This window comes from Podarcis erhardii, assembly GCF_964252035.2.
Source record: "Podarcis erhardii genome assembly, chromosome: 9".
NCBI lineage: Eukaryota > Metazoa > Chordata > Lepidosauria > Squamata > Lacertidae > Podarcis > Podarcis erhardii.
This window is the reverse complement of record NC_138512.1, coordinates 5,246,213-5,260,943: the sequence shown is the minus strand read 5'-3', so window position 1 is coordinate 5,260,943 and position 14,731 is coordinate 5,246,213. Positions and strand designations below refer to the sequence as shown.

Here is a 14,731-nt window from a genome sequence, read left to right as displayed (position 1 = left end):
TAGGCAGAACTCACAGACTGGTGACAGGCGAGCGATAGCTTCTTTCTGTCATATAAAGTATATAAAAGTGGATCTTTAGACACTTGCTATATCCTCATCAAACATGTTATGAAAGGTATATTTGCAATGCTTCACCAGGATTTCTATTTTAGTGTTAAGCTTCAAAAAACTATGGCATTACCTTATCTGTAAGAAGTTCGGTAATATTTTTCTGTCTCCTTGATAGATACTGATCATACAACTGAGCCAGCTTAGCTGCTAAGACATGCTCACGGCTAAAGCAGGGGTGGTGAGTGAATATTAATCCAGAAATATCGACATCCAGCTGAAACTGCCCCTGAGGGTCCCCGGATCCGACAATGTACTGATTAGCAAGCCTCATTTTTATGGCCTAGGAAGCAGATTAAAAATGCAAACACAAAGCAGAGGTTTGAAAAAAAACAAAAAACAGTTCTCTGAGGTGTACATTAGAGCGGGAAAGAACAGAGCCATCAAACCACAAATGCACATCTTGGCCCCTTTTGGATGTAAGGATCCTGGCTTGCTAAACGATGGGTTGCCAATCTGGAAATGAGTATTGAGCCTCACTCTTCCCCACGCCTCATACACTGGCTTCAGTACTGCAACACTGTTTGAAACAGAGTTCTCCACTATGTCCAAAATTAGGAACTCTAATGACAATTTACTAACCAGGAACGTGGTATAAGTTCCCTGTTAGCAAACCAATGTTAAACCAGAGTTATTGTATTGCATGAAATGGGAAACACTGGTTTAAACTGGCAAGGACTGCAGTACCAAAGTCAGCACGCAAAGAAAGGAGGCAGGGGCGAAATAAATGAATCTAGGGCTGGTATGTGTCTCCCTCACCCACCCTATCATATGCAAAACTTAACATGAAACTCTGGTCGTACACCTAATTCATTTGCCACAAAATCCCAAAATTAGTAAGGCGGACAGACTGCAAGCACAAGGTGTACAGAAATCTTTATGTACGCTCCAGATCACAAAATATTTCATGTGAGGTGAATTGTGCATACAAATCCTAGCCTCCTTTTTGGCTTCTGCTCCTGAAGTCAGTGTGAGCCAGCGCCAAACCAGACACACTTCAATACATTGCTATGGAGCCTAGAGTCGTTTCAGTTCCACAAGCTTGAATGTGAAACTACACCGATTGCACAGGAGGGGTTGGGGTCTGTTTAAATAGCTGGCTCCAAGGCTGAAAAAACTGCCCAGTCTTTTAAGCCAGAATAATTTAATCTTCTTATCCAGTAGGCCACACTACCCTGACAGATCAGTAAGAGGTAGTAACAAACTCACCTTTTTATAAAATGTCACCATCTCTGGTTCTTTCCCGTCCTCGACTGGGAATATTGGAGGTCTAGTAAGAGACTGTTTAACTGGATTGGGCAAAGCCCGAATCTGGCCATCATCTCCAAACCACCTTTTCCCCTACAAACAACAGAAGACAATAAAAATGCTCAAAACTATCTTCAATAAATGGAAGTCCAGTGACTTTCCATCATTAACCCTACATTCCACCACTCCCTTCTCTCTGCCAAACATCATCTCTCAGCTGCTTCAGACATCTTGCAAAGTCATCTCTTTTCATTCAGCCTTTCCCTGACCCATAGACAAATTACTAAATCTCTGTTTTTATGATAACCATTTCAAAGCTTTTTTGCTGTTATTTCTGCACACTGTCCAGATTTTGTAGATATTGTGTAGCTTGGAAAGGCTTTTAATAGGTTAAATAGTTGCCGTGATCCTGCAAGGTGTGTGCATCCAGGATTCATGCGTCCATCAACAGAATTAAGTGCTTTTAAAGCAATGGGATATGCAACATTGGGCACGGCACACTTCCATGCAGGAATAACCACCCACCCACAGGGATCGCAAAAAACCCCACAGAGCTTTGTTCCTTTAGGGACTGCCACACACACAGCACAACAGGCCATTAAAGGAACAAATGTTCTATTCCCCCCATAGCTCTTTTGTCTGGCACACAGTACTTGAGGCACTATGCCTGCGCTTAGCTGAATTCTATGCCTGCACTTTCCTCACGGCTCAGATAGCACTGACTGACAACTCTGCCCATATAATGACAGATCGTGTCCATTGTTTTATTAAAAAATAAATAGATAAGACTGCATGGTTGAAGATAGCTAAATGTTTAAAATACGCTCTGACCAGCTCTGTCAGTTCCGTATCTGCATTCTGAAAACCAGAAAGGAAACAACCAGTTGCCTGTCATTCACTTTGTCGATTAATTAAGACACACACGCAGCTGATTTTCAGCTCTTATGCCACACACATTTATGTTGTTTAAATAATTCTACCGTGAAATCTTGAATAGATTTGTAAGAATATTTAGTTCACCCTGCAAAACACAAAGCCTTTCCCACTACCAGGAAACAGAAGTTTTGTTAAAAGGGAAACAAAATGAAAATCCAGCCATTTGAAATCCTGAAGTCAAGGAGGCTAAAATGAAAGGGACACAGCTCACATGGATCAACCTCAAGGGCCCTTAGGCTGGATTGCAGATTTTCAACGTAGCAGGATCACCTAGCCACCGAAAATCACGAGGCCACATCTTTTCCTACATTGTGTGAAGGAAGATTCCGCCTGCATTAACTTTTATGATGCTGAAGTGAGGCACTGCTTGAGTGAGTCATTTGAGAATCACAAGGTACCGTAGTTGCCTCCCCCAAAATGCCTGCATTCGTGGCACCAAAATGAGAAAAAGGAGAGGACAATGTTACCTGTTCCTGCTTGAGAATCCTGTTCTCTACAATATTTTGGTTTGACAGTGAGACAGCAGGACGCACTCCTGTATACAGACCTTCATCCTCAAGGTACCTTGGCTGCATATTTTCTGGTACCTTCAGAGAGGCAGGCACTAAAAGCAAGAGACACACAGTACACAAACATACTATTAGCCACTAGTCCAGTAATGTTGCCATTACATGTTGTACTCTCAACATGCACTTTTCTTTGCAATATTTGTTTAGCTTTGAGAGGAGTTGCTATACCCATATTACAGACAGAGAACTCAAGACAGAAGCAGTGAATGATCCAAGCACATGGCTGAGAACTAGAACTCTAGGTGTCCTTAAGTCAAAGGGTCTGTCTAACTGAGATGAATAAGAAATAAATGTTAATAGCTTTTGAGTAAAGGTAAAGGTACCCCTGCCGGTACGGGCCAGTCGTGTCCGACTCTAGGGTTGCGTGCTCATCTCGCTCTAGAGGCCGTGAGCCGGCGCCATCCAAAGACACTTCTGGGTCACGTGGCCAGCGTGACGAAACTGCTCTGGCGAGCCAGCACCAGTGCCGCACACGGAAATGCCGTTTACCTTCCCACTATAAAGTGGTACTATTTATCTACCTATTTATCTACTTGCACTTAAGAGTGCTTTCGAACTGCTAGGTGGGCAGGAGCTGGGACCGAACGACGGGAGCTCACCCCACCGCGGGGATTCGAACTGCCTACCATACGATCGGCAAGTCCTAGGCACTGAGGTTTTACCCACAGTGCCACCTGCGTCCCTAGCTTTTGAGTAGTCCTATACAAACCTACCTTAATAATCTGCTGTAAAAATTGATGGGTCAGAATCATCAAAGAAGAAAAATGCAAAAGTATGCACAAACCTTGAGCAATTAAAGCTTATTTTTACAGAAAAATGAAGGGAACAACTGGTGGCAAAATTATACTTTTCTTAGGACCAACCACCACAACAAATAGTGGCTTTTTAAAAAAACGAGAACAATTATTCAGGCTGGATGTTTTATATATATATAGAGAGAGAGAGAGAGTGCGCGCGCGCAGTGTAATTTTAATGATTTTTTTTTGGCCCTTCATCATGTACGTTTGTCTTGGTCTTGCAGCTTCAGTCCTACATTGCAACTACATCCCCTTAGTACCACCCCTCTGAATTCTGCAGCAACAGCAAAAAAATCCCTTATGAAGATACAGCTTATCATGTCACTTCCATACCATCAGTAAATTACATACCTGACCATATCCTTACTTTCACTGTGATTTGGCTCTCTGATTTTGAATTTAAAAATAAAAAATAGAGGCTATTTAAACTACTGTATTTCCATGTTAACTGTGCTTTGGACTGCAGTATTGGGTACATTTAGTTTTTGAGAAGTGATAGCCAACAGAGATTAATGACAGGTGTTTTGTTCTTGGCAGATCAAAGTCTGGATGGATGTTTCCTTGGCAATGTATGAGACAAACCACCCACCTAGAGCATTTCAGAATTGTTTTGTTGTACATCAAATATATCTTGAATTATTTCATAACCCAATCATTCTGAAAACATGTCCTTTACTTATGGACCCATAAGCTTGACTAATAATTATTGCAACTACAAGTGGCACATTAACAACTTGAATAACACACAAAACCTCACAGTAAAAATACGCCAGGCATACCTCTTCGCATACTCGGGGTGAACAGTATTTCTCTCTCTTTCTGCACGCGTGCAGAGTAGCTTTCATATTCTGCAGGTCTCGTCACTAGGAAGTCTGGGGCTGTGTGTTCTATAAGGAATAGGTCATCACCCTCTTTTTCATGAACAAGATGCTCCTCTTCATCCTGCATTTCACATGCAAACATTAAAAAACAACAACTTTTCATCATAATCCCTGGACAAACGACATCATACTTCACAGGTCTGCATATGCAAATGTTTTTTTCAGCCACCACATTGCTGGTATATTAAAAACTTCCCACTCATTATTTGAATTATGTAGGGATGATCGCTGGGTCCGGAGGGAGGACACTCCCCACCCGCAGGCAGCTTCAGCCTGCCTGCACGCATGACTTTGGGGTGCGGGGCACACTCCCCCCCCCACAGACAAAGCCACAGCTGCCTGAACATCGTTCCCTCTGTCTAACCTTTTGCGGTCTCAGTAGTCTACGGTGTCCTGTCTGCAACCTTTGTCTCTGAGACCTTTTGTCTCCTTCGTCATACACTGTGCAAGAGGAAAATGATGCGGTGGAAACAGGTGCCAAAATAACTTTGTACCACCCCACTATCTCGGGACCAGAAGATGTGTAAAGCTCACAGCCCAAAATGCATATTTTTTGCATATTTGTGTCAATAAAAGGAGACTCCATAGGGCTGGCCGGCAGCCTGAATGCAGCTCACCTGTGCGCAGCTCACCTGCATTATCAACTCCTGCCTCATGTCCATCACTTCAGAATTACACTCAAGCATCTTCAGCACAAAGGCTATGCTTGCACAAATCACGCCTGTACTCAGGAAACTACTAAGTTAGAATATTGGTCTCACTAGGTCAGCATCGCCCACACTTTCTTGCAGTGCATCGCCAGAATTTCAGACAAAAGTCTGGGCTGGTGGACATTATGTGCTTAAATGTCAGGTGTGCCATTAAGCTCAATATGCAAGGACAAGTCAAATAGTCATATAGATAGGATTCTGCTGCCCATCATCTGCTGGCTGCACACTTCCAAGTTTCATATACCATACAAAACAAATAACTAACACTAAAACCTTGCCCAAACAGGTAGGGACACATAATTTCATTAGTACCATTTCATTTTCTTCTTGTTCTTCTCGGGGGCTGAGTGCAGATTCCTGATTTTCCCTCTCCTTGCCATCTAGATTCAACACACCCTTAGTCTTGTCTTGCATGTCATCCACAACATTCTCTGGTTCAGGACCAAAATTGAAAGTGAAGAAATTATAGGCTTCTTCAGAAGAAGGATAACTAGTCTGGAACGAATGGAAAAAAGGTAATTATAGATCAGTTTCACAGTGCAATATTTCAATGAAAACAAAACAGTTAAAATTATTTTTTAATTGATATTTCTACACCACTGTTCATAGGGCAGTTTACAATACAAAACACAGATTGCTTCCCCCAGATTTTTTATTTAAAAAAACTTGTACACTCCAAACCAAAATATTTGAACTTGTGCATCATATACAGCCAACTCTCTTGTTGAAAAGTCACGTTTCGCAATCTTTTCATTAAACGCAGCAGCTAATATTTCGTAGTCCCTGCAAATATTTGCAGGCTCAGCAAGCCTTGGGATTATACTGTCAACCAACTGATATGTTTATTACTTTTTAATAAAGAACTGTTTTACTTTGTTCATTTATACTGAAGCAAACATACTGAATGTGCATACTTTGGGAGTTGAGAAGGGAGGCCTCTTTATGCAGAAGAATTGGAGAGACTGCAGGCTGTTTTACAAACTACAGGGTTGATCTGGTCACCTGCCACACGCTCCCCACCCCCCACCCCTCCTGCTGCTGCTGCTCCTCCAGGAACGGGACCACTCCCCAAGAAATCACTCTCTGGGGAGAGGAAAGCAGCACATAACAGATGGTACACATAAAGGACTGGCTGGCTCAGCCTGTGTATTTTAAATTGCAATTATACACCTCACGTTTTATTTTAAAATAAGATCAGCCCTTACCTGTGATTTTTGCTTGACTTTTTTGACAGAATCATGGAACTTTACTCTTGCTGACACCTTGCATTTATTCTCTTCTGTTGCACTCAGTTCACCTTCATCTACCTGCACATACACACACACACACACTGTTAATGATCACTGTTAATTATGAGTGGTGGAATGTGGGGAAGTGTGTATTTTAGGTGTTGTCACATGTTGGCCATGCAACATGTGGAAAATGATGGGGGATCTAAATAAAATAAAATGTTTTTGTGCATGCATATATACATGCGTACACACACACACACACACACACACCCTGCATCTCTATCAGCAGAGGTCAGGTTGGCCACTGTTAGAGACAGCAAATGTGTGTCAAGTTGTGCTCCAAACTGAAGCCAGTTCACGGCATCACTACATGCAGTGTCACTACAATACACACCCTCTGTGGCTCTGCAATGGGGCTTAAGAGCTGAGTGCCCAATTCCATTTGAGACCACTGCCCTAGAACGTAATAGTTCTGGCAAGCTCTGGAGGGGCGCATGATACAGAGTTCTAGTGTAGAGCAGCAGACAGAGTGTTAGACTTAGACTAGGGAGCCCTGGGTTGAAATTCCCACTCAGTTTTTGGGCGCGTGATAAGACAGTTCCTTGGTGCTGCAGGGCTGACTCTGGACTTGTTCCCTTCACCCACTTACTGCTGCTGAGCTGCAGCCGCTGGAAGCAGAGGTTAATGCCTGCTCAACTGAAATGGAAGCATCACCAACACAAGCAAGGGTTTTCAACACTGCAGAGTCAGATCTCGGTCCTTTTCCACTGGGGATGACAGGAATAGTCAAACCTCCTATCTCTTTTTAAAAAACAGCTGGTTGATAAAACACACACTTGTCCAGCCGCAAAATTAAAAACAAAACAATGCCTACTCAGCTACAAAGCTTACTGGGTGATCTTAGGGCAGTCATCATCTCTCAGCCTGACCCGTCTCTCAGACTTGTCAGAGGGGTAAAAAGGGAACAAGTGACATCATGAAAACTGCCCTGAACGCTGTGGAGGAAGGGCATAACAAGATGAAAGAACTACAATTAAGGGTGACACCCAGGACACCTGTCTGGTGCAAAAGGTTATTTTGCTCAACCTCACATAGGCTGCAACTTTCATTTGATTCCCTAAAACTTAGTGATTCCTACTCAGTGTACAGGGTTACCGTGTGCAATTTCTGCTAAACAGGGGATGGTTTACAAAAAAATAAGAGTAAGAACTGGTATAAGTCATCAAAAAGGAATTAAATTAACCTTCCAAATGTCAGACAATCCATCTCTTTCTTGTGAAATATTTTGATGTAATGAAGGGAAACAACACAGGGATTGACAATCTGCTCACCTCATTCTCCAAACTAGCTTGTTCTTTCCTCCCTCTGAGGCTTTTCAGGGACCGCAGATGAGGACCTGAGGCTTCTTGCAGAAGAGCACTTTCTGCTTTAGACTAAACAGAGGGAAGAATCTTAGCTTTCATTAGTTATGTGCTGCTTTCCGTTAACAGTCTACAACCAGGAAATACAAAAAACAGCTTGACAGCTTACACAAAGAGCTGTTAATAGGTCAGATGAAGAAGAAACTCCCAAATTCTACCCAGATGCTACTCCTGCATACACAATCTCCTGGCTTCAAAGTTGTAGCCCAACTCTTTCGATTTTCTGGTTTGCTAACATGAACACACTGTGTACAGATTGTGATATTATTTCATAGCAGTTTAAGTATCTTGGCAAATCTCAACTTAGAATACAAATATTTCCTCTAACCAACAATCTATTATTAGAACAGGTGAAATTAGCTGTTTAAAATTGGTAACAAGAGTCCTTATCAGAAAGCATGTGGTGTCAGCAAGCAGCACGTTAATAGGTATGTTAAGGAAGAAACCAGAAATGTTGTATATAATAATAATAATAATAATAATAATAATAATTTATTATTTGTACCCCGTCCATCTGGCTGGGTTTCCCCAGCCACTCTGGGCGGCTTCCATAGAAACCAAAAATACACTAAAATATCACAGATTAAAAACTTCCCTGAACAGGGCTGCCTTAAGATGTCTTCTGAATGTCAGGTAGTTATTTATCGCTTTGACATCTGATGGGAGGGCGTTCCACAGGGCAGGCGCCACTACCGAGAAGGCCCTCTGCCTGGTTCCCTGTAGCTTTGCTTCTCGCAATGAGGGAACCGCCAGAAGGCCCTCGGCGCTGGACCTCAGCGTCCGGGCAGAACGATGGGGGTGGAGATGCTCCTTCAGGTATACTGGGCCGAGGCCGTTTAGGGCTTTAAAGGTCAACACCAACACTGGGATTATTACTGGGATCAGCAAGAGAATGATGCAGTGCACCTCTCTAACCTAGGAGCGCTCTAGTCTAGGCCTCCAGTCAGCCTAGAGAAGGGTTCTTCCAATGCAGTTCGGGTTTGGAGTGGGTACGGCGGTTAGTATGCCTTGTTTTCACCCACACCTAGCTTTGGTTGAAACACAGCACCTCTTTCCTCCCACTCAGTCCCTGCACCCCATTCCACAGATACAGAAGTTCATGTCTTCAATGTGATTTACAATGGCATTCAACGTGGACTTGGGAGATGCTCCCCCCAGATGAGAGGAACAACTCTACTATTTTCTTGACTCTATGTCCTCAAATCAGGAAGCTCAAAGGTCTTTGGTCAGGCCATTTGCAGGCCAAATTGCCAAGCATTTGGAAACCATGGATAGCTCTGCATGGCTAGGGAGTCTCCAAGCAGGCAGCCACTTCTTCCTTGTTTTAGGGCGGCCCTGTTTCATTTCCAGACTGATAAGCACTAAACCACCAGAGTTCATTTTAAAATTTTTACACCCGTAGTCTCACCCGTGCAGCTTTCAGTTTCTCTCTCATTCGCTCTCTCATGGAAAACTCCGCAAAGCTTGTCCCCGAGGTACCTGGAGCTGGAGGCAAGCCTGTACAGGAGAAAGCAATACCATAAATTTCAAAAGAATCCTCAGACTGGAGATTAATCTGACACTGCGTTAAGAGAACTTTTCAAAACATTTACAGCATTTGGAAATCTGGGTTAGAGAGGAATAAACTTTGAAAGAAGACGCTTAAGGTTAAGAAAAAACATGTTTTATTATGGAAATCTTATAGTTTAGCAATCAAGGCTCTCAGTAAGACTGTACATTAACCAATCTAGCTGGTAGGTTCTGCTCTATCAAAACAGAGAATGCAAACACTTAAGAACTTAATAACTGCATTGTTGGATCAGACAACATCTATCCCATCTATCCCAGTAAACTGATTCCAAATCACACTATTTTCCTGGTGGGAGGTTTACATGCCAGTGGTGGCCTGGGCCAGAGGCAAAATTGGGTAGGAATGAAATTAACATGAACATTAACTTTGTACAACATGAGAATGGGCCTTTTCTGCAGTGGCTCCGCATCTGTGAAATGCTCTCCCCAGAGAGGCTCGCCATCATTACATGTCTTTAGATGGCAGGTGAAAATATTCCTCTTTACCCAAGCCCTCAGCCACTGAAATAATCTATGGCCTGTTAAATGCCGGGGGGGGGCTGTTATTATGATTATGTTATTATTATGCTGTGTATTATTATGCTGCATATTATGTTTTTATTATTATGGTGCATACATTATGATCTTAATGTTGTACTCTGGGATCTTTTGATAAATGCCTGCATGAAATGTATTCAAGGGCAGTGGGGTCTTCAGGCCATTTTGCAATAGGCAGTGGGTGGGAAAAGAAGACTTCCTACAAAATCCACTCTAACTTCTTTCCTCACGCTTTTGTGAAAGAATGTCTGTGTGCAACAATAATGTAAGGAATACAAATGAGGAGAGGCTGTTCAGAGACAGTTTTCTTTACAGCAATAGAGAAGAAGAAGAGGAGTTTGGATTTGATATCCCGCTTTATCACTACCCGAAGGAGTCTCAAAGCGGCTAACATTCTCCTTTCCCTTCCTCCCCCACAACAAACAGTGGGGCTGAGAGACTTCAGAGAAGTGGGACTGGCCCAAGGTCACCCAGCAGCTGCAGGTGGAGAAGCAGGGAATCGAACCCGGTTCACCTGATTATGAGACTACTGCTCTTAACCACCACACCACACTGGTGTAACACTTGAAGCTAGGAAAGGAACAGGCCAACATTTCTCCTTTCATTAAAATAAAAATCAAGGACTACAATCAAGATTTGTATCTGACAGACTAAATACAGATACTGCTCCTTGTGTGTGAACTTGTGCAGACTCCTAAAACCCCCACAGCTCATAAAAATGTACTGAGGCACGACCCCTGTGGCCATCTTAACAACAGCACTAGAAACAGAGAATGAACTCCACAATGTTTGCATCTTGCAGCATTTGTCATGGGAATAAATGTCAAATCTTTAAAGTCTCCTAAAACACCTTTTCCTCATTATTCACAGCTGTTTTCTATTCACTATTAGTCTGCTTGATTAGGGGATTAAAATACTGCCAGTGCCTTGGAATTAAAATGGTAGTTCTGAATCCAAGAGACTGCAAAGATTAAACAAAAGGGAAATGAAAGATTTTTGCCAAGGGATTTTAGCCTTTAAAAAGGCTAAGAAAACTGTTGAGCAATACTCAAAGGGAAAAGAAAGTATCCTGTTTCCATTGTTACTCATTCTATGGATGTAATTTTAAATACACATTGTCAGACGGGGAATGAGGATAACAAAATAAATATTACACTGAGTGGCTCCTAGGGACATTGAGTAAGTTCTGGACACGCCACAATTCCTCCTCACCACCCCTCTACCAAAAAAAGAAAAAGAAAAGAAAAGTTTTGAGAATAATCTCAGCGTTTCAAGACTGTTTAAAAAATGGGAGACAGCAGATCCCCAACCGTCAAGAACAATTATGATTAAGTTACAGCTATTTAGTGGGGGGAGGAACCAGAATCAGAGTAAAAGCGCTCATGAGAAGGCAGAGATCAGAATGCAGAGAGATTTAGTGAGGACAAGTTGCACACTGAATATATGTTTTAAAAGATCAAGTTACATACAGTGGTGCCTCGCAAGACGAAATTAATCCGTTCCGTGAGGCTCTTCGTATAGCGGTTTTTTCGTCTTGTGAAGCAAGCCCATTGACAGTTTAGCGGATTAGCGCTATTAGCGGTTTAGCGGCTTTTAGCGGATCAGCTGATAAGTGGCTTATCAGCGGATTATCTGATAAGCGTCTTATCAGCGGATTATCTGATAAGCGGCTTAGGGCTTAGGAAAAGGGGAAAAAATGGGAAAAACCCCCGCAGGAACTCGCAAGACATTTTCGTCTTGCGCAGCAAGCCCATAGGGAAATTCGTTTTGCGAAGCGCCTCCAAAACGGAAAACCCTTTCGTCTAGCGGGTTTTCCGTCTTGCAAGGCATTTGTCTTGCGGGGCACCACTGTAGTGCCATCTTAAAAGGAACCTTCTTCTAGCTATGCACGTGATCTACTTTCAGGTAGAAAGCAGGGATTCCTAATCTCATATATGTCATAGCATCTGGGAGAATGGCAAATTAGCATTCTTGCCTGCAGAGACACCAATGTAGGTTTCCTGAAAAATTCATCTTAGCAAGGAAAATACATACTTAATAGACAGGATCAGAACACATCCAGTCCAATTGTATTGCAGTTCAGTGCTTGTTTCTGCCTGGAGCACATTAGAGGGTGGGAATAATCTGGGTGGGAATATTTGTGGGTCACATGCACAAAACCTAGGTCCCTGTGGATCACGTGGTCCCTTTCAACCTGCTGTATTCTACTGTCCATTCTTGACCTACTCCTAAAATCCTAAACTATTTCCATCCCTCTCCAAAGGAACTTCACCAAGGTCCAATTTCAGGCAAGCAGATCTAAGAAGGATTCAGGCAAGGGGCAGTTCAAGGGCTAGGTAAACAGAAGTCATGATCAGAACTCTCCCACTGAGCTCCACAATTATATCCTGGGCTCAGCTGCTGCCTCTTAGAGCTTTCTGCAGAGAGTTCTTCACATGTTAAGGGACCTACTCCTGAGTAGCCCTTTACTCCACAAGCAGAGCTGCTTCTGGCCAGAGATGCCATCACTCCTGGGGCTAAGGGGTTGTTCTGCCCCTGCTTCAGACGCTCAGCTCCCTTTCTGCAGGAAGGGTCCTTCTGAGGGTCATGGCTGCTCCTTGGCTGTTGTTCTGGGATGTTCCTAAGTTTCTGGAGGTTCCAGATCATCCTGAGCCCGATGCTCAGAGCAGGAGTCATCTGACAGGAGTATGGGAACAACACACTTTCCCACTCCCCATTAGACCTTGAGCTGAAGGGAAGCAAGTTGCTTCTTTTTAGAGTGTATGGTTAATTTCTGCTGAGCCAACAGAACTGATTCTCCTCTTGTACTGGCAGGCAAATGTGATCCGTGCTCAACAAGGCCCACTCCTGCAGATGGGTCAAGGGAAGGGCAGGCCCCTCTCCACCCCTCAGTCCCAAATGATTGGAGCACTTACTGCGTGGTGACCGGTCACTGGTAGTTGCCATAGTGTGTCCCTCTCACTCAGCCGCCTATCTCTTAGGCACTTCTTGTCTTCTCTCTGCAGCTTCCAAGTCAGATTGGGCAAGAAGAGAGGGAGGGAAGAAGGAGTGCGAGTGAGAAAGGGTTGGAGATCCCATTGCTAAGCAACAATGGGTGGCTTCTAGGTGACCCAGGTGGAAGATGGCTTTCCCAATGACGCAAGAAATAAATGTGTGTGTGGCTGCTTTTCACTAGTGCACACACATCATTGCACCGCTCATTCCAGGAGCATCTCGCTTGAACACTTTATTCTATGTACGTGAAGGAGCATGTGGCTGAGCTTGCCAGAGAGGGTTCTCAAGTTCCTTATCTAAATGACTTTAGCTTGCAAAACAAAGATTTGCAATGTTGTTAGAAACAAGTTTGGGGAAGGGGCTCAGGCTCAGACCTCCTCTTTGCACATCTGAAACTGGAGACAGGTGAGCAGTCAAGCAGCTGAAACACATTAACAGGTGGTGGAAGGTAAATGTGGCCTGAGATGCATCTGCAGCTAACCCAGTGAGGCAGTGGCTGCTCAGTGAGAAGGCCATAAAACCAGCTTGCTCCAAAGAAGCTTCTCAGCACAATCAGTTGTGCTTGTATCGCAATGACTACATTTCGACATAACAGCTATGGTTTATCATGACATAGACAAGCACCCGGCTTTTCAGATGTTCTTGCATTCTCCTCCCCCTGTGATTAATCTTAACCCTAAACTGCAATTAATCATAAACCATGGTTTGAAGATGGCTGTTTCAATAAACCATAGTAACTACAGTTTAGGGCTCAGGTTGAGACATTTATGATAAACTTTTTGTGTTTTCTTTTTATCATTTCTGTAACTTTTTTCTTGTGGAAACTTCAATAAATATTACTTTGGGGGGAACAAATTAACCAGAGAACAGATGGGGGGGGGGTATCTCTGAAATAATCCTTTGGAACAACTTTACGGTATAAGAGTGGCCCAATGGGGTTAATCTCGAATTTCAGAAGAGTCACTGTGCACAAGAACCAACTCCGAGTTGATGGGCACTGCCATTCAAGCGGTGTGCGCGCACCGCGTCTTGTATGGATGCTGCGGGGCAGGCCCAAAGTATTTGATTCCAGCTGGCGCCCCTGCGCCCGGGCTCGCGGGCTGGAACGCGCATGGCCGGGAACATCCTCACTCGCAGGTGGGGGTTTGGCCCAGAAATGCCCCAGGCCGCCGCCCCCCCCCCCCGAGGAAGGCGTCCCCACGGAGAAATGCACTCGGCTTCCGAGCCGCCTCTCCTCTGCGCCCCCCTCTCCTTTTTGCACATACCTTTTGCCCCTCCGAGGGCGGGCGGGCGGGCCCCTCATTTCTGGCGGCCCCCGCGGGCCGCGCAAGACCCGGAGGAAGCGCGCGCCCGACTCCCTGGCGCGGCCCGCCGTTCCCCCGGAGACGGCGGGGCGGGCCGGAGACGCCTGCCTGCCTGCCTGCCTTCCTGCGGCGGCTGCGCGCTTGGGCTCTCCTCTCCGGCGCCGAGCTCCTCCCTCCGCCGGCAGCCGCGCGCCAGGCTCCCCTTTGGGCGCGGGTCTTGCGCGGGGTCCGGGGCGCGGGCCGGGGGGAGGATGCAAGGGGGGGGGACCGGAGGCAGAGGCCTCCGGGCGTGTAGGTCGCTGGGGGTTTCAGATATCTGCCCCCTGGGATCGGGGCGGCAGCTGCCCTTGGAAATCATATGAAATCGGGGTGCAAACTTGAATAATAATAATTAATAATAATAATAATATACCCCGTGGGTTTCC

At 44.5% G+C, this 14,731-nt stretch overlaps 1 protein-coding gene across 2 annotated transcripts in view; it reads right to left on the bottom strand.

The window, feature by feature from the left end:
- Positions 1–14,384, bottom strand: part of CC2D2A (coiled-coil and C2 domain containing 2A) — a 51,844-nt gene extending 37,460 nt beyond the window's left edge. Inside the window, exons 1-10 of one of the 2 annotated variants that reach the window (XM_081876191.1) lie at positions 14,268–14,384; positions 12,924–13,013; positions 9,311–9,399; positions 7,813–7,914; positions 6,455–6,556; positions 5,562–5,744; positions 4,438–4,600; positions 2,760–2,896; positions 1,318–1,449; positions 182–391 (exon numbers count right to left, since the gene is read on the bottom strand). In XM_081876191.1, coding sequence (XP_081732317.1) covers positions 182–391; positions 1,318–1,449; positions 2,760–2,896; positions 4,438–4,600; positions 5,562–5,744; positions 6,455–6,556; positions 7,813–7,914; positions 9,311–9,399; positions 12,924–12,954 — 1,149 coding nt within the window. In that variant the 5' untranslated portion in view covers positions 12,955–13,013; positions 14,268–14,384. The remainder of the gene's footprint in view (positions 1–181; positions 392–1,317; positions 1,450–2,759; positions 2,897–4,437; positions 4,601–5,561; positions 5,745–6,454; positions 6,557–7,812; positions 7,915–9,310; positions 9,400–12,923; positions 13,014–14,267) is intronic. The other variant, XM_081876190.1, reaches the window with a different exon arrangement.
- Positions 14,385–14,731: the final 347 nt, after the last annotated feature.